The following is a 24,847-nucleotide window of genomic DNA, read 5'->3' on the forward strand; positions in this document are numbered from 1 at the left end:
TAAACGGACAGCCGCTGTACTAACCATCTGACATTAGTACAGCGAGAACACTCCGATCTGCGCTCTCTGTCATTGGCTGAGAACGCATGCTCATCCAACAGAAGCTGGCCAAACAGCTGGTTTCTGTCGTACAGACCAACATACACACATGGGGAATGTCGGACGTCTTTGTTTTGAACCGGCAAATGTCTCCCGACATTGGGGCCGTGTGTACCCGGCTTTACTCACATTGCTTCGCCTTATTATTACGGTCTGAAAACACAATGGGGTTGATTTACTAAAAGCAAAAAGACTTTGCAAGTGCATCTTTACCTCATTTACTAAGCTCTAGAGCACATGTGTCAAACACAAGGCCTACAGGCCGAATCCGGCCCTCCAGGGCATTTTATGTGGCCCTCGCACCTCTCCTGCAGCTTCAGGAGAGCTCCAGCTCTCCTGCGTTCCTCCTCCAGATTCTGCACTTCCTGCTTTCCAGCAGCACCTCCAGCTTCTTCCCAGCAGCAGCACAAGGTAAGGGGGGTGCACTGTGATGTAAGGGAGGGTACTCTTGACTTCCGATGGTGGGGGGCTCTTGACATCTAGTCTTACAGATACAATTGGCCCTGTTGAGGGCAATCATGTTGCTTTGCAATCATGTTGCGTTGCGGCCCCTGATGAAGTTGAGTTTAACACCCCTTCTCTAGAGCAACTGCACTTGCAAAGTGCAGTCTATTTGCCTTTAGTCAAACGATGGCATTATGCCTAAAGAAGGAACATAATATACAACAATAGAACATGGGAGGGATAACAATATCTGTGAGACAGAACAGACTACAAGGGAAGCTGAAAACTAAGTGGCCACAGCATTATACCTTGCATGAATAAGTCATTTTAGAGTTTGGAAGGAGAACACTTTAGGACAGTGATGGCAAACCTTGGCACCCCAGATGTTTTGGAACTACATTTCCCATGATGCTAATCTACTCTGCAGTGTTGTTGAGCATCATGGGAAATATAGTTCCAAAAAATCTGGGTTGCCAAGGTTCGCCATCACTGTTGTAGGGTGTGAATTATCAACTGTGTTTCCCACAGCAGCAACCAATCACATTCATTTATAGCTGGCTAAAGGAAACACAGGTGCAAGACAATTTGTGATCTTCATCGCCCCCCCATAGAAACCTCTGTTTTTCTCTATGGCAAACTGTGGTTACTACAGAGCATGTTGGATGTCAGTAGAGATCCACACATAATAGGGGCCCTAAGGAGGTTTTGATGTCAGCTACAATAATGTGCCTAATGACAGTTGAACCGGTCACGCCATCCGCAGGTTTCCAATATATGCGAAGTGCGGAGTCTATATACCCTGCCCTTTTACTCTACAGAACCGTTTTTATTACTAAAGTACAGGCGTGTTTGAAGTTTCCCTTCAAAGTCAATTAAAAGCATGTCTGCACTAGAAAAATAAAACAAGAACATATTTTACAATGTGCCTTAAAAAAGTATTCAAACCCCTTGAAATTTTCCACATTTTGTCATGTTACAACTAAAAATGTAAATGTATTTTATTGGGATTTTATGTGATAGACCAACACAAAGTGGCACATAATTGTGAAGTGGAAGGAAAATCATAAATGGTTTTCAATTTTTTTTACAAATAAATATCTGAGAAGTGTGGCGTGCATTTGTATTCAGCCCCCCTCCTTGGCCTTCATAATGCTGTTTGATCACGAAGGCTGGCCATACATGTTCAATTTTCTTGTACAATTTTCTGTTAGATTTACCAAAATCCATATAATATGAAGTCAAAACTAAACAACACTTTAAATTGTATCTTATAAGGCAGGCCTTTGTACTACATAGTTGAAGGCAAATCTAAAGAAAATTGTACAGAAAATTGTATAATGTATGGTCAGCCTAAGGTTCTCTAACAAACCTCTGAGGGCTTCACAGAACAGCTGTATTTATACGGAGATTAAATTACACACAGGTGGACTCTATTTACTATTTAGATGACTTCTGAAGGCAATTGGTTTCACTAGATTTTAGTTAGGGGTATCGGAGTAAAGGGGGTGAATACAAATGCACGCCACACTTTTCAGATATTTATTTGTAAAAAATGTTGAAAACCATTTATCATTTTCCTTTCTCTTCCCAATTATGTGCGACCTTGTGTTGGTCTATCATACTGATGGCGAACGTTGGCACCCCAGATGTTTTGGAACTACATTTCCCATGATGCTCATGCACTCTGCAAAGTAGTTGAGCATCATGGGAAATGTAGTTCAAAAACATCTGGGGTGCCAAGGTTCGCCATCACTGGTAGTCAATGCCAATAAAATACATTTACGTCTTTCGCTGTAACATGACAAAATATGGAAAAGGGGTATGAATAATTTTCCAAGGCTCTGTAACACTGAAACTGAACTCCAGGCAAACAGAGAAAAACCCAGTTGAAATACATATACAGGAAATGTCATAACTGCCAAAGAATTTGTATTTTTCTCCATTCAGTCTCCTACTCAAAAAAAAAAAATAAACACATCTCTGTAATTCTTAAAATATGCTGCATTTACTTTGGATATGGTCAATATTCTAATTAGCTTCCTTATTTTCCAAATGTCCTATTTACTAGCCCCTGGTGAAATGCTGGCAACAGCCATCTTATTTGTGGGCATCTGAAGCCTGCGCCAGTGAGTTCCGGGATGAAGTGCAGCTGACTACACAGCATGCATTTCTCCCTCTCGTACATCACAAATCTTCTACTTTCCTCCCCGTAGATCCTCTTCTTCAAAATATGGCACCTAACTCGCCCCCATCGTGTCATTTTTTGTCTGGAAATAGCACGAAATTAGATGATAGGGCTCCCTGAAGACTCCTAGAATAGATGACGCCCATATATCCCAGGAGTCAAGGGGATCGCCTAATGACGTAATGGCCTTGGCAAACGCGACCGGAAAGTGAGGGGAAATTAAAAGAAAAATAGGTACTTCTAAATAAAATATTGCTAATATCTTTTTGTTATTGGGCATTCTGATCAGCAAAAGATGAAAATATGGGTGAAGATCTGCTTTAAGTAACACAACCTAATTGGCTTTGCACTCCTTGTATGTTGTTGGACAGTGAAGGAGCAGCAGACTGATGAGGTCACCTCTCTGCTCTCTCCTCATGTATGTTGCTGGTTTGCACATGTGAATGCAAGACACCTTATTAGTCCCAAGCACTACCCATCCTTCTCCGATTGCAAGAGGATAAAATCAAGTCAAATGTAGGCATTTAAACTAGTTGTATTCAAAGTTGGGCTCCTCCCTTCAAATTACTGAATTTAGGTGTTTCCACTGATGTGTACCAATATTGCTAAGCTTTGACAAAAGCAAGCGAAGCTTTGAAAAAAAAAAAAAAATCTGGCGATTGGCTTTAATGTAGAGCCGCACCAGATTTTGCAGTCTCCGGTTTTCATAAATCAACCCCAAAGGGACATGGTGGCGTGGGACCTGGTTGTTGCTGCAGAGAAGAGGATCCCAGCAGGGCAATGTGTGGGTGAATATCCCAACTGTGGCCATCTCAGCATTAGGTAAGCGGGGGAGAGGAAAAAAGAATAATGGGGAGGGAGGGGTGGGGGTGGGAAACTCCTACCGTACAGAATGCCTTCGAGATGAATTGGAACCACTGTGAGCAAGGTCTTCTCATCTAACATCAGTACCTGACCTACAAAGATTTCCTTTAGCTGCATGGGTTTAATCTACTACAGTCACCCTCCAAAATCTTGAGCTTCTGAGTGGAGGATGTTGTAGTGCCAAAGGAGGAAGGTAGGGGGTAACTCCTCATTAATACCCATGATTTCTGAATGGTATGTCTAACAAGCCCCTATATGTGTGATGGTCAGGAGTCCACAACTTTTCACAATATAGTGTAACTGCATACTTTTTAAATATAGTTGCCTGCAGTCCGGCTTTAACATGTTATTTTATATCACCAAACACATGACAAATACAATCACTTACCCCTGAAGCTGCCATCTGAATGGCTTCATGGATGCCATACAGTTTCCCAGCTACCAGGTAAACGCCACTGGTCCAAACTGCACAGGCCTCATGCACCCAGTGCTCCTGCGTTTCTGGTTCTGCAGAGTGTGCCTCGGGCATTTTGACACACTGATGTCTCCTGGGTTTCTCAGTCTCTGTCACCTCCAACTTTTTGCTGCAGCAGTAACAGCTGGGTAACTTCCTGAGCATTCCACGAGCACTAGATCGTAATGTATTCGGTTTGACTATGTCAGTGGCTCCACCATCTGTACAAGACGGCCTCCCTCCACCTCCTGTGCAGAGGGGATCCACGGCCTTGGAAGATTTTTCTGTGTCCTCTGTTTTCGGTTTATCTTTCAGCCTGGATTTCTTGTTAGGCAAACAGTCCATTGGATAGTAAGGCCCACACAGGTCGCCCAAGTCTTTATAATTGGCCGGGCAACGGCACAAGCAGCAAAGGAGACAGCCAGAGCTGACTGATTTGCACACTAAAGGTCCCAGCTGCATCCGGGAGGAAAAAGGCAGGCTCCCTTGGTTGGCAAATGCGATAGATTGAGACGCTGAGTGAGCAGCGCTTCTTTCCTTCTGTAATCGAGCCTCTTCCCCTGCACTATTTATTACAGTGCAGATGGTGGTGAATGTATTTTTTTTCTCCACCTGAATGTATGGTGTGAAGAGGCGGACTCGATTTTCTGCCCTCACTGGTTTAGCCAATACATACTTCAGCTTGATTTCTGGTTCTTTAGGAGTAACAGGAGGTATGTTATGCCTCTTTCCCCTTTTCTTGCTCCCAGGTGGTTGACTAGTTGACTTTGAGTTGTTTTGAGAAGAACACTTGCGTTGCCTCTTGTTGTAACCATTAAAGGTTGGATGCTTTGTTTTTTTCCTGGCCCTGGTCTGTGTCAAGGTCTCTTCAGCAGCTTCAGGAATAGCAGAGCCCTCCTCCAACTTTTTGCACTCATTGGGTCGATATTTATTGGTTAGCAAAGAGTTTTCTGACAAGGACTTGTCTTTTGTAGTCAGAAGCACAGAAGGAGCAGCTGCTAGTAGGGTTTTGACAGCAGTTTTCGAAGTGCTCTGAGAACTTTTTGACCTACCTCTCCTCAGCTTTGTTTTAGGAACTGTATTCAGTTTTTTTGAACTTTTGCATTTTCCCTCTAGTTTTGCCACTGGTTGTGTGCCAATTTCTCCATGAAGAGAATTTGAAGTCACTTTTTTCTTGTGGTAAGGTTTACCTTTGAAGGACCTATTGCCACCTCGGCAGCTAACAGTGTGCATTTCAGCTTCTGACTTTGGGGAATCAATTTGTACCATGTCCTGAGTCAACAACTTGGCTTCAGAATCCATTACTAGGCTATTATCTCTTAGCTCCTTTCCTTGAGAAGGAACAACTAAGGGATTGTTACTAACTGCTCCAGTATTAACAGTCTCTCCTATGGGAGCACCTTGTTTCTTCTGATTTGGTGATGTAATCTTTTGTACTATTGCCTCCATTTTAAGTCCTCTGCCTTTTCTAGGTGGCAAAACCTTTGTTTTTATAGCACCATGATAAGATGTCCGTGAAGTCATTTTCAAGCAAACTTCAGGAGCCATTCTCATGGAAGGTGAACTTAGGATGACTTTACAAGCCTTCTTAGAAGCAAGCTTTAACTTGACTTTTTCCTTTTTGACGGGCTTCATTTTTTTGAACAATTTGGGAGGATTCTCTGACTTTTGTTCCTTTGTCTTTTTGCTGCGTATAATCAAGTTTTTCTTTTTGGCTGGGACTGGTGAAATAAAGGTTGATTTCCTCTTCAGAGAATGCAAAGGCTTTTCTGAGTTTTTTACATTTATTCCAATGCCGGGGGTTGCAAGTTTCATTCTTTTTCTTATTTTTGGCATAATTGGAAATGTGTCAGCTGCTGCACAGTTGTTTGTTATAATCTTCTTTAAAGAAGTACGTTTCTTAAGCACAAAATTCATTCCTCTCTTCCCTCTTCTTCTTTTGGCTGGAAATAACTCCTGCTTCTTGCTACGAGACCTCAAAATCATAGACTGTTCATCCTTTAGGATGCGGATTTTTTTGGATTTTGGACCAGCACTGAGAACAGAAGACTGTTTATTTTGCAGTACTATTGTTTCTTGGTCAGTGGGGGTGGACATTATTTTCTCACCATTTTTTCCACCCCTCTTTCCAGTTTTATAAGGAACCCTCTCTTTCTCATTGAATGCTCCTCTTTTACTAAGTTTTTCAGGATGTGGTGCTTTTAAGGTTACCCCTGTGCCACATTCTTGTGGTTCCACTTTGGCAGTGGAGGAACGAGTGCACATCCTTGCTGATGTAGGTTGTGTTACAGGAGTCTTGTCAACTTGAATTGCTGTTGTGGCATTTAGATTTTGTGTTTGCATGAACTCAGCTCGGTTCCCACCTTTATCGCTACTTTCCGATGTGTTCTGTGCAGACATTTCCACCACCTTTGCTTCTGCTGCTTTGCACCTTCGACCACGTTGAGGTTTCTTCACAGGTGGCTCTTCAGCCAAGATGGCTGGCTGTTCATTTGTTGCTTGTTGATCAACTGTTTCTTCTGCCTCTGGCAGGATTGAGACTTCTTCTTTTTCAGCTTCCTTTACTTCCGACTGACTTCCACTACAGTCTTTCACGATCTCTTTGCTCTCTTCATTGTTTTCCTTTGTGTCCTCCACTGCTTTGATGTGTGGCAATGTAGATTCAAACCAGCTGTTTACTTTGGATTCAGTCTCAACAGTTGGACCAAGCAACATGATTGAGCTGTCTGATAGCTGTGCACATTCAACTAAATTCTCTTTCTCTTCAGCGCTTGGGTTCTCTATGGATTCTGGAGTATTAATGGAAGATAAGGCTTCTGAATCCCTCACCTGCTTTGGGAGGGATTCGTCATCCATGAGAGACTTTCTTTCTGAAAAGTCACATAAAGAGGAATAGTCTTCAGGCTCCAAGTTGGATTCTTTTTGGGATGGGAGATCAGGGATGTCTTGAAATTCATCTTCAGTGTAACAATCTCTGGTATCCTCCAACCACTTCTCATTGTCAGTTTTGCCATCTTCTGTGTAGGTCAACTCCTCTGCCACCTCCTTGGTAAACTCTTCCCCAGAGTCATTTTCCAGAGGGGTTTCCACATCCGGAACATCAAGCTGGCTATCAACTTTATTTTCCTTGTTTTGAAACAAGCCCTTCTGGAGATCTGAATGAAGAGTCAACTCAATTTCTTTCCACCTCAGACAAGACTCTGACATGTTCTTATCTGGCCACTCAAATGGATCTGAACTCTTTGGGGTTGTGTTAGCCAATGTATTAGAGTAAATAGCATAGCTTGAGCTAGATGTTGCATTCTCAATGGTTTTCTCTAGAAGACTGACAGATTTATCGGTGGTGTCGACAAGCTTTGTTTGCACTGTTGGAAGTTCGTTAAACTCACTGTTGTTCTTCATCTGTGTTTTATCTTGTGTAACTTTCTTCATAGCATCTGGAATTACTTGTGGAGCCCCTTGGTCTGACCAGGTGTTCTTAACGACAGATTCCACACATCTGTGATTTTCTAGGTTAAACGGAGATTTAGGTGTACTGTTCAGTTCTGGGGAATCAGCCCAGGCCTTTTCTGCTTTCTCATTATCAATAGCGTCTTGAAGAGCAATGATTTCTGTAGACAACTCCTCTTGAGACAGTGCATTAACCAGTAAATGGGGACACTCCCTTTCGCTACTCACTAACTTAGCAAATGTCTCTAGAGGAAGACTACTATGGATGCTTTGAAATGAATCATCAGATTTTGTAGACATATTATCAGGTGAAGTCACAGAACAGGTGGAGATAGACTCAGGTTTCATTTTGGTATTGTTGGCCCTCCCAGGGCTTCGTCCTGTTCCACAGTACATGTAGTTTCTCTCTAGCTGGTCTTCAGAGCCACTAAGGTAGTCAGTATCCTGCATTTCGGCATGTACAGACTGTGGAGTTCCCAATGTTTCAGAAAGAGGCGTGCCCATTGGTTCAGAAGAGTATGCACTGCTTTCAGAGCTACAATGTTGCGTTTTCATTGACTCTGGGGTCCTGGGGGAAGTCTTAATGCCTTTCTTTTGGGGAATACCAGACTTGGACAGAAGCAACTGTTGGACAGTACTAGAGATGTTCTCCACTTGGGAAGTGAGAGCTGTAAGGCTCTGCAGACTGAGGTCAGAAAGCAAAGTCTCTGGAATTTTGTCATTTTGTAGACTTTTAGTCTGAGACTCAGGGCTTGAAGTGCCTGTGGGGGAGGGATTAAGAAGAGGCATGTAGTGACTGTGATCAGAAATACCCATAGGAAATGTATTGGGATTATGCTGCTGCTGTTGCTGGTTATACTGGAAGTTTTCAAGGTTTGTCATGAGAGGAGATGGCGTAGAACTATAAGATGGAGATCTGCCCACTGATCGGGCTGGGGAATGGCTGGCGCTGGGGCTAAATGGTTGGTAATACTGCTCTGGGGTCCTACTGGGGGCCTCAGGCTGGCAGTATGCTTGACCTTGTTGGCTATAATGTTGCCCATGGTATTTGGCCATGTTCTGATAGTGCAAAGATTCCTGCGTGTGATGTCGCTGTGATTGTTCATAGGAAGCCATTCTAGATGTCTGGTAACCATGCATGGCTTGCACCCTTTGGCCAGCAGCAGCAGCCATGGCACGCTCATGTGGAGGGTTAGATGGGGCAGTGCAACTCTTGAAGGAGTGAGAGACAGGGCTGCCTGCTGGCACTGAGGAGTATGTGGAAGTTGGAAAATTCTGATTAAAATGGGGGGACTGAGAGAAGGGGTGAGGGGAAGATGGGACTTCATTTTGGACTTTTTGCCTGGGCAGCTTAGGATAGTTAAGACTGGGCTGCTGTTGTGGGTGGTGTAGAGAGTGTGAACGAAATGACATTTGTCCAGAAGGGTCCTGGTACCCCCTTCCTTCTCCAGGAGATTTTTTAATCACATTTTCCTCGTATTTTGCCCCTGTCAGAGCCTGAGTTTGTCCCCAGTTCTGCAGGCCATCTTCACCAGAGTACTGTCCAGGGTACACATTGGCTTCAGGGAAACTGGCAAAAGAGACCCGGCCTTGTAGCTGCTGGACGTTTATGTGCTTGTCGCCCCGGGGGTATTTCTCCCCAGAGTTATTCTCATAGCCTTGGTAGGACGTCTGGGCATAGTAGCCTTTGGTCATCTGTCTCTGACGCACGCAATTGAGCCCAGGCTGACTTTGATGCCTGTAATTTTCCAGGCGTGAGGAATCCTGTGAAGATGGTTGGTAGTTCTGCTGGTTGCCGTGGAAACCACACCTTTCCCGAAAAGACTGCATGACTCGGTCTTGTTATCTGTAGGAGAAAAAAATAGAATATATCAGTATATCAGTATTTAGAAGCAATGTTTTTCATATGCTACAGTTCTTACCCCACTACCCCTTGGCTGCAAATTCTTGCAGACACAAAGTAAGGAACTGAACTGTAAATCTTATTAAAGCACTCAAATCGGGATTTGGAAACAATAGTGAATGAACAGGCTTACTAGTATACAGTCTGTTTGAAATGTTCTGATAAAATTTGATTATGCCATCTCATGATCACCGCGCACACAAGGTTTCAGGCTGTGGTCCTCATTTTCAAAAGGTCAGGAGGAGGATGTGTCTGTGCTACCCATGGCAACTGGATGCCGTCTTATTTGCCCAGTGTAGTACAGAAGAACTGATGTGATTGGCTCCTATATTAGTACATTTTTTATTCCTGGCAGGAAACGTGCTCCACTGTCCTCTTTTTTTCTCTAGTAACTGTGATACCTCAGTAACACTGCCTCGTTTACTGGGTTTTAAAGCATCATCATACGATCATTTATGTAACTAGAGAAGAGCACTATTACGGCTACTTAACCTCATCAGTTTGTGGCTGGTGGTTCTGGTCAGCATGGAAGTGACTTCCCTGGAGTATGGTGAATCCAAGCACTGCTGTCTGAAAAATGTAAGCAAATAGGCTTCTTAAAACAAAGACTTCTGGGTAAAAGACTAATTTTGATTGGAAAGCTTGTGAGTGAATGTTCCACCCAGCGGGGTTTTCAAACATCTATTTCCAATGCGCAGTATTTAAATTGTCCCTACTTGCACTTGGTAGTTTAGAGTGATCACTCACTCAAAGCAGGCATTAATTTTCAAATAAACATTTTTCGAGCAGGCTTTTTATTGCAAAAGATTATTTTCTCTTTTGCAATGAAACTTTACTGTTTGCAGGTTTAAGTAGAACAGGGGTTTCCAACCTTTCTAAACAAAGGGCTAGTTTATGGTCCTTTAGGGGAGCTGGAGTGGCCAGTGGAAGTAAAAAATGCCCCCTGCGTCAGTAGGAGTAAAACAATTACATAGTGCTTGTAGGCAATACAAGATGGAATATTACTCCATCATTGGTATTAGTGGGAGGAATAGTGCCTAATTGTTTATATCCGTGGGAGGAATTCTGCCCCGTTGCTGGTGTCAGTGGGAGGAATAGTGTCCCATCATTGGTGTCACTGGGAGGAATAGTGTCCCAACATTGGTGTCGGGAAGGAAAAATGGGAATTTCTGACTTACCATAAAATCCATTTCTCTGATGTTCATTGACGGACACAGTTCCCGATATTCATAACCATTGGGTTAAACTGCCCCCTACAGCTATAGCCACTCAGTTTTGTCCACAGAGGGGTGGGTGCTGTGTCTATCAATGAACATCAGAGAAATAGATTTTACCGTATGTCAAAAACCCAATTTTTTCTTTCAATCATTTATGGACACAGCTCCTGATATTCATAATCATTGGGATGTCCCAAAGCAGTGTTAAACATGAGGGGTGGGAACAACAACAAAATTCCCAAGGCTAAACATTAGCCAACCAGGCAACAGGAGCCCAACCAAACAACTGGAGCTCACCTGAAAAAAAAACAACACACACTCAAAGAGGATCAGGTCCTCTTAAACAGCAGCCAGGCAAAAAAACTTTGTGGACCCACTTGTCTTGCACCCCGGAAGTCCACGGATCCAGAAACCAGCGAAGACTTCCCCCAACCCCCGATACGGGTAAGGGCGCACCTTCATGCAGAAGGAGCCTTGTTCACGGGTCTGGAGAAGCCCGGCTTGCCAGACCAGGTTCGTTTGGATCCTCCAGAAAAGGCCCTGAAAGGCTTTAAGCCCTTGTTAGTCGACCCTGGGGGATAAAAACATCTTATGAGCTGAGAAGGAAGGCCCAGGTCTACGACGAGGTTCCTTGCCCTTGATAGCCTGCGGAAGAAAAGTACTCTTTCTCCCTGTGAGACCTCTAATGATGTCATCCAGGGTAGCTCCAAACAGGCGATCTCCTTGAAAAGGAAAACCAGTCAAGGTCTTTTGGAAGTCTGATCTGCAGACTAGCACTGAACGAAAGAGAAAATTCCCCATTGTTGGTGCCAGACAGAGGAATAGTTCCCCACTCTTGGTGTCAGTGAAAGGAACAGTGCCCCCTTGTTGGTGTCGGTAGGAGGAATAGTGCCCTGAAGGCTGGATAAATGCAAGCAAAGGGCCGCATTTGTTACTAATAAGGATGGAGAATCTCATTTGCAAGGTTCAACCAGGCACCTGCCCCAAGAATGAACATATTAAATAATAAGAAAGTCCCAACAGAGAGCAAACGAATAAAGTGGGAAAGGGGATTTATATGTGCCAAAATTAACAAATATTGAAATACAAAAATAAAAAACAAAGCAATTTTATTAGTACATTTAAATTCACCATACAATCAAAATCACAATCAACTACCCTATAATCTCATAAAAGTAGTACAAAGATATTTCATAATATGCAAAAAGACAAGTAGATTGATGCGTTGCTCTTGGCTTCAGCTTCTTCAGGTAGTTTTAAAATATGCACGTAGGCTAAATAGTAATCATCCCTGAAAGGAATACGTCATATGTAATAGTATACAAAAATCATAATCCTGATTTTAAAGCCTATGTATACAGTGGCAAAAATCAAGGTGGAGAATCACCTTATCAAAAGTGCATCTTGCATAACAATAAACCGTTAAAAAAAAAAAAAAAAACCTGATCGGGATAAACATGCCAGAAGGGGGTAGTTCCCTAAATAGAATGATGCTTATAAAGTGATGGCAGCCCACTTCAGGAGGCACATGTAGAAGAAATTAACATCAAGCAGCTAATCTTTACTTCAGACCACTGGTATAGAATGTACACTTAGCTTGTCATGCAAAGCTCAGTGTACAATCTCTGTGTCCCTCAGTGCTGGGAAAAATAAACTCTTGCATGCATGCGCACAGATACATCATTTCAGCCAAATAGGTAGTCCAAAAATGTTGAACTTGGAAGAAGGGAAAAAGATGCCAGCGCCAGACCACTAGAGTGGAGGTGAGTCAAACTCCAACCGCCATAAAAACAAAGAAGGAGCTCATGCCACAATACTCATGTCCTCACTGGTGCTGTTCCCCATTGTCTTGGCACTTTTCCACTGCAAGTACCGGCTCGGCTCTACTCGGTCCTGCTTGGCCCGGTTTGCTTTTCCACTGCTGGTACCGCATGGTACGGTGTTGGAACGGTTCGGTACGGTATGGTTTGCTTTTCCACTAAAGTAGTACTAAAGTTAAGTGGGTGGGATAACAACGGGGTGGGTGGGATTCTCTGACCAATCAGTGGCTAGTAGTGACTGCATGCAAAGGATTGTGGGGTATGGTACCTCTTGGAACCACAATCGAGTAGGTACTGTTTTTGAGAGCCGTACCGTTCGGTTCCATGCAGTGGAAAAGCGCCGCCGTACCATACCGAACCGTTCCTACACCATACCATGCGGTACTAGCAGTGGAAAAGCACAAAAGCGAGCCGAACCGCTCGGTTCCATGCAGTTGAAAAGCGCCATTACTCAGTCCACCACTGGTCAAACCCATTTCCTGTTACTGCAAGGTGTCATGGGTTCGCCCCGCTCATTTTTCGCTGGAATAATGTACCTTGTGCGCATGCATGCAAGAGAGTTTATCCCAGCACTGAGGGACACCACCACTCCAGTGGTCTGGAGCTGGCATCTTCCAAGTTCAGAATCTTCGACTACCTAATTGGCTGGAATAATGTAATTTGTGTAGGAGGCTGTGGAGAAAGCCCTATAGGAGGCTGTGGGGATAACCCCAGAGCCTTTCTGTGCATAAATGAACAAGGTAAGCTTTAAAGCCTACCAAATAAATATAGGGGTTTCTATCTTAGATTTCCCTGAGTGCACTGCCTGTCTCCGTAGTTTTCAATGGTGCTCAATAAAAAAGTGAAGAGCCACTTGAGAGACATCTCAGAAAATGGTTATTTTTATATTCCACCCATCTTCTTTTCACGCTCAAAACATAAGACAGAACATATGTGCAAAAGGTTTTTCAATAAATCTACAAAGTTCTTCTTTTCCCCTCAAAGTCTACACAAAGCAAGTAAACGCAAAAGCTAAGAGTTATATTTCCTCCAAAACCTGAAATGAACTTTGTGACGGCACACAGCAAACCTCAGAAATTTTAGCTGACCACTCACATATGCAGCGGGACGATTCCCTATCCCAGGAATGTGTTGATATCATTCATAGGATTGTGAGGGCCGCTACGGAGATGATGAGCCAATATCCAGGATTATGAACTGCAGTTATTTATTTGTTTCAGGTACCTATATAGCGTCATGAATTTACCCAGTGCTTTACATATAAAGTGTTCATTCACATTGGTCCTTGCCCTCAAGGAGCTTACAATCTAAGGTTCCTAACTCACATTCATACATACACATACTAGGGAAAATTCAGACAGGAGCCAATTAACCTACCAGTGTGTTTTTGGAGGGTGGGAGGAAACTGGAGTACCTGGAAGAAACTCATACAGGCAGACAGTGTTATAGTTGGGATTCGAACCAACAGCCCTAGTGCTGCTAGGCGGAAGCTCTAACCAACTACTAACCCCCCCACCCCGTTCATTACTGTACATACATCTGTTGGTGATGAGCTGTCAGTGCTCATGCAGTTGGTGCAGCAGTCTAGGGATTTGAAATCCCCGCTTTTCTCCCTCTGTTCTCTGCAGTGCTTGTGGGGCGAATCAAAATGCTGACCAATCAGAATCAGACCAACTGAAATCTGCTGATATTCCCCAAAACTTAAGGGAAATAAAGTTTTCACTTTTGTTCATCTCTAATGGACCTGCCCTAATCTGTTTGCAAGAATCTTGTACAACACAGGTGTCAAACACAAGGCCCGTGGGCCGAATGCGGCCCCCCAGACCAATTCATGTGGCCCTCGCACCTCTCCTGCAGCTGCGGCACCCCCCTCGTCTCTGCCCCCACCTTGTCTCTGTAGTCAACAGCAGAGAGGACAGAACTCCTTTGCCAGATCCTGCACTCCTCTGTGCAGCTGTAGAAAGGCTACTCTTTGCCCCCCCCCCCCCCGGATAAGGGTTCTCTGGACATCTAATCCTACAGATATAACCAGCCCTTTGAGGGCAACCATAATGCTGATGCGGCCAGCGATGAAATGGAGTTTGACACCCCTGTTGTACAAGATAGAAGGTTAAACGCCATACAGCATGTAAGTGGGTGCAGCGGTGTATCAGTTGTGGATATTTTTTAACTGATTCATGACAAATGTTCCCATACATGTGTAATATATATCTCTCACCCACAGGTGGTTTAGTGAGCTTTGACGTCATGGGCAAAGATGGTTGCCGCATATCCAAGTGACCATGTGGTTTTGGGGGAAGTGCAACCATGTGTTGCTGACCTCATTCACAAAATGACCTGTGAATGGTCAAGAGGAATGATTACATACTGTGGGTGGTCTCTGGTATGCAGGACTATAAAAAGAGTCCATAGCGTGAGGAGTAGTCTATTTTTTGGAACTGTGGAAATACCAAGCATGCAGCCAGGACTTCTTATTGTGCCGTTCCTCCAGCTATCCAGTGTAAACTGTTGACATTCAACTACCGGAGTTAAGTATTATTTGATATTTTGGGATATTAGAAATAGGAGTGTATGTTTAGGTCATGATATTTTGTGTAATGTTTATGGTAACTTTTATGTGTAAGAAGCTTTAATGTATTTTGATGTCCAGTAAAGTTTTATTTTATGCTTTTTATGAAAACTGCTCTTGGTGTGTCTGTTAATTTAAATATTCACTAGCTATTTCTGTGGCTGACCTTCATTATAAATTTTGTTTTTCCCACCTTGGATACAAGCCGCAATAACACACCCAGTCCAAGTGCGATGTAAGGAACTTCTATTGAAGTAATGCAAAGACAATTAACAATAAACACAGAGGGACAGCCCGACCCGGAACGTTTACGTACTCCAACAGCGTGTAGAGAGCAGGTTTCAGCCGAACTGACAGCGCTTGTTAGGAGGGACAGAATACGGCCTGGCCGTCCTATGCCCAAGCCGGAAGATGTCCAGAGGAGTTCCAATTCCTATGCTTTCCCTCATTGTCAGGAACCTTTTCCTGACGCTACCGGTCCTTACTCAACCCACTTGAAAATACGCACCAAGCCTGGGAGCCAGGGCCCGTAAATGGGCTCTGCCTGACCCAAGTTGGCTACTAAAGTCACATAGGGCAGCAGCATCCAATCAGGATAGCTTCCCCAGTGACCCAGAAAACCATAGAAGACCCATGTTTCTCTTGACTTGCTCTCCAACTGCAATGCCACTATGGATACATATCACCTACAGTGGAGAAAGTTGACTGCACCTGCCTACAAGTATGTGACTGAAACATTAATTTTCCATTTCTGTAGATTCTTCTAGTTTTCCCCTTTTTCCCAATTTAATCTGGTTTCTAAGTGGCTTTTTTTTAACCCCCAAATTATGAAGGTCACATGAAACACGGGAAATATATCAGATTTTTTTCCCCTATACAGGCTGATGGCCTGAGGTCCTAGTTCTATATTTTCTTAAAGTTTAGATCTAAGCTTTTGGTTAATTTGGCCATATGTACACTTCAATTCTCCCACATGCATATGACTGTTAAAGATGTGGGGACCCTGTGTTATTGATATGTCCAGACTGATATCGTGGTGGTCCATTTGGAGCGGCTTCTCAATCAGGGTTCTATGGAACCCTTGGATTCCTCTTTAGGTTGCGAGGGGTTTCTTGAGCAGTGAGTAATGGTGGATTGATCTTCCACCTACACTGAACATCAACACAAGGAGGACATTTTCCAATAACCACCAATGTAATGGGTCACTTCTACATTGACCTCTAATGTTAAAGGATACCATTGTTTTTATGGTCTGCCTTTTTCTTCTGTAGCTATTGTCATTTCAAAAATATTACTGAGATTTCATAGGGCGTTGGTAACAAAATTATCTGCCTTGGGTGACACACAGAGGTTAGGTACTCCACATTACTTCTATTATTAAAAACGTCAACTTAAAGCGGAGTTCCACCTAAAAAACAAAAAAATACATAAAAATACCCCCGGGACAGTCAGGGCTAGTACATTCCACAATGGATAGCCTCTGAACTGTCCCGGGCTGCACTTACCTGCAACAAGAAATACTTACCTTGAAAATGTATTCTCCAGCGCTGCCATCTCAGGTGTGGGCAGCTTGAAGCCAGCGCGATCCTCTTCTGCCTCCTCTTCCGTCCTGTGATGCACTGTGCCGGCCCCGCCGTCACTTCCGGGACTGCAGCGTCATCCCTGCACAGCTTATGGGCATGCCCAGAAGCTGTTTAGCAAGGTATGAGGGCGCCTGCACTGGAACTGACGTCGGGGCCGGTGCAGGCGCATTGATTCCTGGGAGCGATGACGTTCAGCTCCCAGGAATCATTGCAAGCCAGGAAGTGACGACTCGCCGTGGCCGCCGAGGGGAGGAAGAGGAAGTAAGGTAAGTAGTATGTTATCTTCTAAACCAGGTAAGTAAAAAAACAAAAAAAATTGCGATTATCCATTTGTTTTTCAGGTGACCCGGAGTGAGAAGATGGAATGAACTTTCATTTTCGGGTGGAACTCCGCTTTAATGATCACGTTCATGTACTATGAGCTGTAGGTAGAATTCCTTTTAGCAGCGGTTCCCCAATAACCTGAAAATTATTTTCAGGGTTCCATAGTTGGTAGGTTGGCTCGAAGGTTTGAAAATATTTGAAATGTTTAATCCTTTTCTAAAGATGTGTGAGGACAAACGGACAATCATTTTTAACTGTAGTGATGAGAACAATTAAAAACTAAAGAAGGAAGATTTTACTAATTTCCAACATGGATAAATTAAATTAGAACTGTTGTTGTGGTCTTAATCAAAACAAGTGAATGCACATGTGCTAGGAAAAGTTTCATTCGGAATAGGAACATTTGTGGTCATGAACATTCATTCTTTTAAAAAATTATAAGGGGAATTTATCAAAACTGGAGCAGACAGAATCTGTTGCAGCTGTGCATAATATCCAATCAGCTTCTATCTTCAGCTTGTTCAGTGAAGCTTTGAAAATGAAAGACAAAAGCTGATTGGTTGCCATGTAAATCTGCTCTCTAGTCAGTCTGCTCTAGTTTTGATAAATTCCCCTCAATGTATGGTATAGGAATATATAAATATATGAAATACAATGGAAGGTTTCTGTATAGTGCAGCCTTTCTCTAACTTTTTACCACAAAAGGAACCCCTAACAATTTTTAGGTTTTGGGGAACCCTTACTAATACCAATTCATTGGAGATCAATGGGAAAAATGTTCCTTACATTGGTGGTCAGTAGGAAGAATACAGCCCTACAGTGGTGTTCAGTTAAAAGAATGCTCCTTACATTGGTAGTCATTGGAAAGAATGCTCCTTACATTAGGAGACAGTGAGAAGAATGCTCCTTACATTGGTGGTCAGTGGAAAGAATGCTCCTTACATTGGTGATCAGAGGGAAGAATGCTCCTTACATTGGTGGTCAGTGAGAAGAATGCTCCTTACATTGGTGGTCAGAGGGAAGAATGCTCCTTACATTGGTGGTCAGAGGGAAGAATGCTCCTTACATTGGTCGTCAGTGAGAAGAATGTTCTTTACGTTGATGGTCAGTGAAAAGAATGCTCCTTACATTGGTGATCAGTGGGAAGAATGCCCTTTACATTGGTATTCAGTGGGAAGAATGCTCCTTACATTGGTGATCAGTGGGAAGAATGCCCTTTACATTGGTATTCAGTGGGAAGAATGCGCTCTTTTTATTGGTAGTCAGTGGGAAGAATGTTCCCTACATTAGTAGTCAGTGGGAAGAATGCTCTTTACCTTGGTAGTCAGAGGCAAGAATGCCCCCTTACATTGGTGGTTGGTGAGAAGAATACTCCTTACATTGGTGGTCAGTGGGAAGAATGTTCCTTACATTGGTAGTCAGTGGGAAGAATGCTCCTTACATTGGTAGTCAGTGGGAAGAATGCTCCTTACATTGGTCATCAGTGAGAAGAATGTTCTTTACGTTGATGGTCAGTGAAAAGAATGCCCCTCACATTGGTGGTCGGTGGGAAGAATGCTCTTTACATTGGTGATCAGTGGAAAGAATGCTCCTTACATTGGTGATCAGTGGGAAGAATGCTCCTTACATTGGTGGTCAGTGGAAAGCATGGTCCTTACATTGGTGGTCAGTGGAAAGCATGGTCCTTACATTGGTGGTCAGTGGAAAGCATGGTCCTTACATTGGTGGTCAGAAGGAACCACTTTGCCAAGTGGAAATGGCCCTGGAACTACATAGGCACCATCTAGTTCTATACAGTCAAAATGGTGTATATCCACTAAAACCCCATTGGCCGAATAACATAATAATGTATATATAAACATACTTCTAATGCACTATACTTCTACATTTAAAGAAATTATGTTTTGCATTTTTCTTGTGTTGATTTCTAACCATTAAAATAAACCTGCTTAATACTCTTAGATAGTAAACTCTAATGAGCAGGGCCCTCTAATGCCTACTGTATTGCATTGTATTGTATTGTAAGTGTACTCTCTGCCCTCATATTGTAAAGCACTGCGCAAACTGTTGATGCTATATAAATCCTGTATAATAATAATAATAATAATAATACATCTAGAAATTCATTCTGGGTGAAATTCTGAAGGGCTTTCAAACGAAGTTATGGCATCATTGAATTTTCTGATGAATGATCTTTCAGAGTTTTGTACAATGCGTTCAATCACAAGTCTGCACGTGTATGGTCAGATTAAGAATATCGGAAACTACTAGGTTGCAGCCACAAAAGATAAACGTGGGGTGAAAATCGAAGCTGCTCAGCAGGTAGGCCACATCTGACACATCATGTCCGAGTAGCCTACACCACTAAAACACTGGCAGGTATGTAATTGTGGAGTGTGAAATATGAAAGTAGAAAGAGCATGCTGGGACTAGATTCCTACATACACGAGCAGGGCCTGCACCGCAGTCACTCATCAGGTCTGGAGTCGGCACCGGTCCTTCTGTGTGACTTCTGAAGGGGTTTGTCACATCCGCACCTGTGCCCCTCATTAGTTGAGGTTACCTAGTACTCCTTTAGAGCTTGCCATGACAGAAACGACTCCTCTCCCTCCTCCTCTTCCTCCAGTACTCACGCAGCTGGCTCCCTCCCAGTGATTTGTGCAGAGTTGGGGAAGGGGGGGGGGGGGGGGAGAGATCAGCAGCATCATTACATGATCTATGACTGAAGCTTCACAGAAGGTGCTTTGGTGGAGCCAGACGCTGCATACAAATGAGTAGTAGGCAAGACTCGGAAGCCCTTCCTTCTGCAAAATTTCCTATATCACTCGCTTGGGGGGGAGAATCACACAGGCGGGAACTTAATTAGCGCTTAACCCCTCGTATGCCAAGCGGCGAACGATCAATGTGAACATGTTTTCCAACATGAAGTTCCTTGGCCACTATATAGAAATAAAAGCACACATGGCCTCTACATAACAAAGGCACATAAAGAGGAACGCCATTGAATAATCAAATGTCTTTATTGGCAGGCTGGCTAACTCACACATTTATAGGAAGCCTGTCAGCAATTGCTAGTTTTACAAAAGGTTTATCCCATTTTTAATACTTTCTAAGTCAGCGAGTCGGAGCATGTATGACGCAGTCATGTCAGAACTCTCCAACTAAATACTTGTCCCAGGACAACGAATCAAACAGGACGAAGGACACTGCTTCAGTCTGGCTGTTGTTTTGTTGAACAACTATCACAAAACACTGGAAATCTATTCGCACAAGATTCAGGCAGCTTTCATCAAAGATTCACAAACACTATATTATCAAAAGTATTGGGACGCCTGCCTTTACACGCACATGAACTTTAATGGCATCCCAGTCTTAGTCCGTAGGGTTCAATATTGAGTTGGTCCACCCTTTGCAGCTATAACAGCTTCAACTCTTCTGGGAAAGCTGCCCACAAGGTTTAGGAGTGTGTCTATGGGAATGTTTGACCATTCTTCCAGAAGTGGATTTGAGATGATGGACGAGAAGGCCAACTATTTCTACAATTGTTTAGTCCAGCAAAGATTTATTTTTCATGGCAAAAGGTTAAAGTAAAAAAGCCAACACATTTCAGGGGCTCAAAACTCACCCCATTAGGCTGCCAGAGGAGCGACCCGAATCATCATGATCTTATTAATCTATTTTATGATTGTTGTCCAGTACTGTTTTCAATCACTATCAGCAAGGCAACAAGCCCTGATGAACCTGGGACTTTTAGGTCCCTAAAAAATACATTGGATTTTTCTTTTGACCTCTTTTCTTCAAAAATAAACCTTACTGAACTCACTTTAGAGCTTTCTCTATTCTCCAGATCTCCTCTCCCCCCCCCCCGATCCCCCCACCATGACTTTACTATTGAGATCAACAGCACAACCATTGGTCCTTCAACACATGCCAGGGTGCTAGGTGTAATCCTAGGCTCTGACCTCTACTTTGGGCCACACATCCAATCGCTGGCTACATCTTGCTGCCTTAACCTCCACAATATTTACAAAATTTGCCCCTTCCTGACTAATGACACCACAAAACGTATTCACTTCTTGGTTATATCCCGCCTTGACTACTGCACCTCTCTCCTCACATGCCTACCTTTACACGGGCTATCCCCCCCTTCAGTCTATTAGGAATGCTGCTGATAGACTTATACATCTTACTAACCGATCTGTGACTGCAACCCTACTCTTCCAATCCCTTTACTGGCTTCCACTAGCCCAACGTATAAAATTCTAAATACTAACCACAACATACAAAGCCATCCACAACACTGCCCCCAGCTTCATCACCGATCTCATCTGCAGATATCGCACAAATCGTCCACTTCGATCCTCCTAAGACATCTTGCTCTCTAGCTCCCTTTTTACCTCTTCCCATACTCGTCTCCAGGACTTCTCCAGACCCTCTCCCATCCTCTGGAACACCACTGTGTCCAGTCAGCTCCTACCCTGTCCGCCTTTAGACGATCTCTGAAAACGAATTTATTTAGAGAAGCCTACCCCACCTCCTCCTCTAATTCAGTCACTTTCATCAGATCATCCCCTGCTGCTATTACCTTTTTTACCACCTCCCCCTCCCTTTAGATTGTAAGCTTCACAAGCAGAGCCCTCCTATTCCTTTGATATCGAACTGTGTTGTAATTGTACTGCCCCCCTTTTTATTGTAAATCCTATATAATAAAAATTATAATAATATTCTGACAACAGACATTACTAATCTTCAGTATGGCTGAGGTTATGAATGTGCGTATGTATGGAATTGGGTAAAATCAAAAATGCAAGCAAATCCAGTCTTGGATCTATGCATGTTTTTCAAAAAAATAACACTGGAAAGCAAGATTGAATTTTTGCAATAAATATGTAAAGTTAATAGGATATGTACACCTGTCTTCTTTTTGATTCATGGTAGCTCATACAACATCCTGCTTCTGTGTATTGCAAACAACAAGCAAGTTAATAAACAGCCAACTCAATTCTCCCATAAAACACAGCTGTTTAATCCAACGTAGTTTTAAAATGCAGTACATGCGATGTTCACCAGTCAAATCAAAGTGTAAAGAGACAATCATCTTCTACGCCTTGTCCACACTATTAAAGCTGGTAACTAACTGAGGAAACATAAGGAAGAAGGAAGGGAGGGTCTATCTAAGGACTAAAGCAACTAACCCCAACATGCAGGTAAACTAGAATATGCCATTTCAGAAATACAGTAATAAGTTGTAGTTACACTGAATGGCCACTGAATGTCAGCGCTAAAACATTTGTAGCAAGGTTTACAGGCCTGTGGCTTGATGTGGGTCTGCCATTAGTACTGGTAATTGCTCCAGCCCATGTGAGCTGTGACCCTGGGTGTAACAACTGAAGCAGCGACAATTCTGGCATGTTCGTTTGTGGTTTTTATTGGAATAAAGGGGATGGGAGAAGGGAATAAGTTGGATACTCCTTGAAGCTTGAGCTAATTACAATTGGGACTTTACTTCTGAAATGCCCGTTGGCGCTTCCTTGAGGCCAGCGGGCGCCAGCCAATGCTCACTGACACTGAGAACACTCTGTAGAACAGAAGAAGTGCTGAATCCTCGACTTATAATCCATAAGATCCAAGACTGAGAACAGTAGAACTCCTGACACTGTTGTACTGTGAAAGTCACTAAATACTTTCCCCCGCCTGGCACAGCTTGAGGTAGTATGTAGTAGAACTCTGTATAGCTGTCACTGTAACTGGCACGCTTTGTACAATTCAGGACCCAAACTGCAGGTGCCCCCTTTAACCTCAAACTCTTCAGGGTCCACTGACTAGGTACCCCCCTCTGTAGCTTCAGGGTCTTCAACCTAGGTACCCCCTTTACAGCTAGCTGACATTGGATCCGAGAACCTCTTCCAGGGTGGTCCCCTCTAACACTTCAGGCAGACCCCAGGGGCAATCCTCAGTACTCACGACCTGTGTAGGCTTTCCTGGGACTGGACCCCTCTCTCTCCGCAGGCTCTCGGCACACCGGATCCCCTCAGCTCAACTCAGCCCTCTCTGGACACTCAGGCGGCACCCTGAGACATCCACCTTCCTCAGACAGGAGGAGAGACAGCCGCACTCTCCTTCCTGGGACTCTGCTCCCTCCAAAGACACCGTGCCACGCACTTCCCACCAAACTTATACCCACTCCGAGAATCCTTTGCAGCATAATCTGCCTTCTGGGGTAGTTACAAGCTGGGATGTGTCCCCTGATTGGGCTTCCCACACTGCCCTATGAGAATCCTCTCACAGGAGCCAATGGGGATACTTCTCCCCTCAGCAGGCACATCTGAAAGCCCTGACACTGTAGGCTAAATAAATCACATCCCTGCTGTGAGGCAGACAAGGCCCACTATACATTTACCTAGCACCTACCTGTAGGGTGCTACACATTTATTCATTCAAATCCAATGCAAGCTAAGTGTTCCAGAACACTGGCCAAAACCATTCGCTGCAGAATGCAAAGCAGACAAGAAGCCCTTCCCTTTACCAAATCCCTGCACTACATATTGCACATCACTTCACGGCAGCTGAGAGCAGGTTCCAAAAATCACAAAAGCAGCACTCCCAAATCCTTGCCCTGGCAACTTCATTCATTCAACATTGTCCCAACCCGGCTCTGTACAGGACTTTCTCACTAAGCCCCATACTAAGTAAAACGTGACAAAGAGAGGAGCCTGGCATCGATGGGTTTAGCTGAGCAAATACAATTACAAGCTGCCTGGCGGGGAATGCCCTGCCTGAAGATGACTGGCTTCCGGGTGGGCTGGCCAACATAGGTTTAAATCCTACTCCAACCACACCTAAAGTCATCGCTACTTGTGAGCTGTGGAATGTATACCCAGTTGCTGAAGTGCTTTGCCACATGCAGTGCAGAGATTGGTGAAGACCGCACAAACCTTAGGCTCTGTAACACAGAGGGTTATTTTCCAAAGGTGGAGAGTGCAAAACTGGTGCAACTCTGCTTAGAAACTAATCCAGGTTTTCAGGTTAAGGCCCCTTTCACACATACGGTCCGTTCAGTTTATCAGTTCAGTCACGTAAAAATGTATCAGTTTTCCATCCGTTTTTCGTCAGTTATCCGTTTTTCATCCGTTGTCATCCGTTTTTCATCCGTTGTCATCCGTTTTTCGTCCGATTCGTTTTTTTGACGGATGAAAAATAGGGCATTCATACGTTCAAAAAAACGGACATTGACGGAAGTGGATGAAAACGGATGTTAACTGATGATCATCAGTTGTCATCCGTTTTTACATAGAGATACATTGATGTCCGTTTTTCATCCGTCAACGGATGGATGAAAAACGGACAAACGGACAGCATGTGTGAAAGGGGCCTTAGGGCTCTTTCACACGGGCGATCCGATCAGATCCGCCTGTCAGTTTTTTAGGCGGATCTGATCGGATCCTCCATGCAGCTCTATGGGGCAGCGGGTCTCAGCGGAGACACCTCCGCTGACACCCGCTGACATCCGCATCCGATCCTGTGCGTGAAATCTGGACGGATGGAAACCCTATTTTTCCATCCGTTCAGTAATCGGAGCGGATCGGATCTGATGAGAGCGGACAGGCGGTCCGCTCTCATCCGATCCCCCATAGAGGGCAGTGGGGGCTGAGACACCTCCCTCTCTGCTCTGCAAGTGGAGACGGAGCTGTCATCCGCCGGCTCAGCGGGGATCGCGGATCGATCCCCGCTGAGCAACACGGATCCGCCTACAGAGGCGGACCGTGTGAAAGAGCCCTTAAGGCTCCGTTTGTCCGTTTTTCATCCATCCGTTGATGGATGAAAAACGGACATCAATGTATCTCTATGTAAAAACGGATGACAACTGATGAAAAACGGATGAAAATCGGATAACAACTGACGAAAAACGGATGAAAAACGGATAACAACTGACGA

The 24,847-nt window shown here is 43.9% G+C and overlaps 1 protein-coding gene across 3 annotated transcripts in view; it reads right to left on the reverse strand.

Moving 5' to 3' along the window:
• The window catches only part of RAI1 (retinoic acid induced 1), a 330,449-nt gene that overhangs the window by 17,616 nt on the left and 287,986 nt on the right, over positions 1 to 24,847 (reverse strand). For all 3 annotated transcript variants that reach the window (XM_082261244.1, XM_082261242.1, XM_082261243.1), the window contains one exon: positions 3,981 to 9,342. In XM_082261244.1, coding sequence (XP_082117370.1) covers positions 3,981 to 9,326 — 5,346 coding nt within the window. In that variant the 5' untranslated portion in view covers positions 9,327 to 9,342. The remainder of the gene's footprint in view (positions 1 to 3,980; positions 9,343 to 24,847) is intronic.

The sequence above is a fragment of the Pelophylax lessonae genome, assembly GCF_965119305.1.
Source record: "Pelophylax lessonae genome assembly, chromosome: 6".
NCBI lineage: Eukaryota > Metazoa > Chordata > Amphibia > Anura > Ranidae > Pelophylax > Pelophylax lessonae.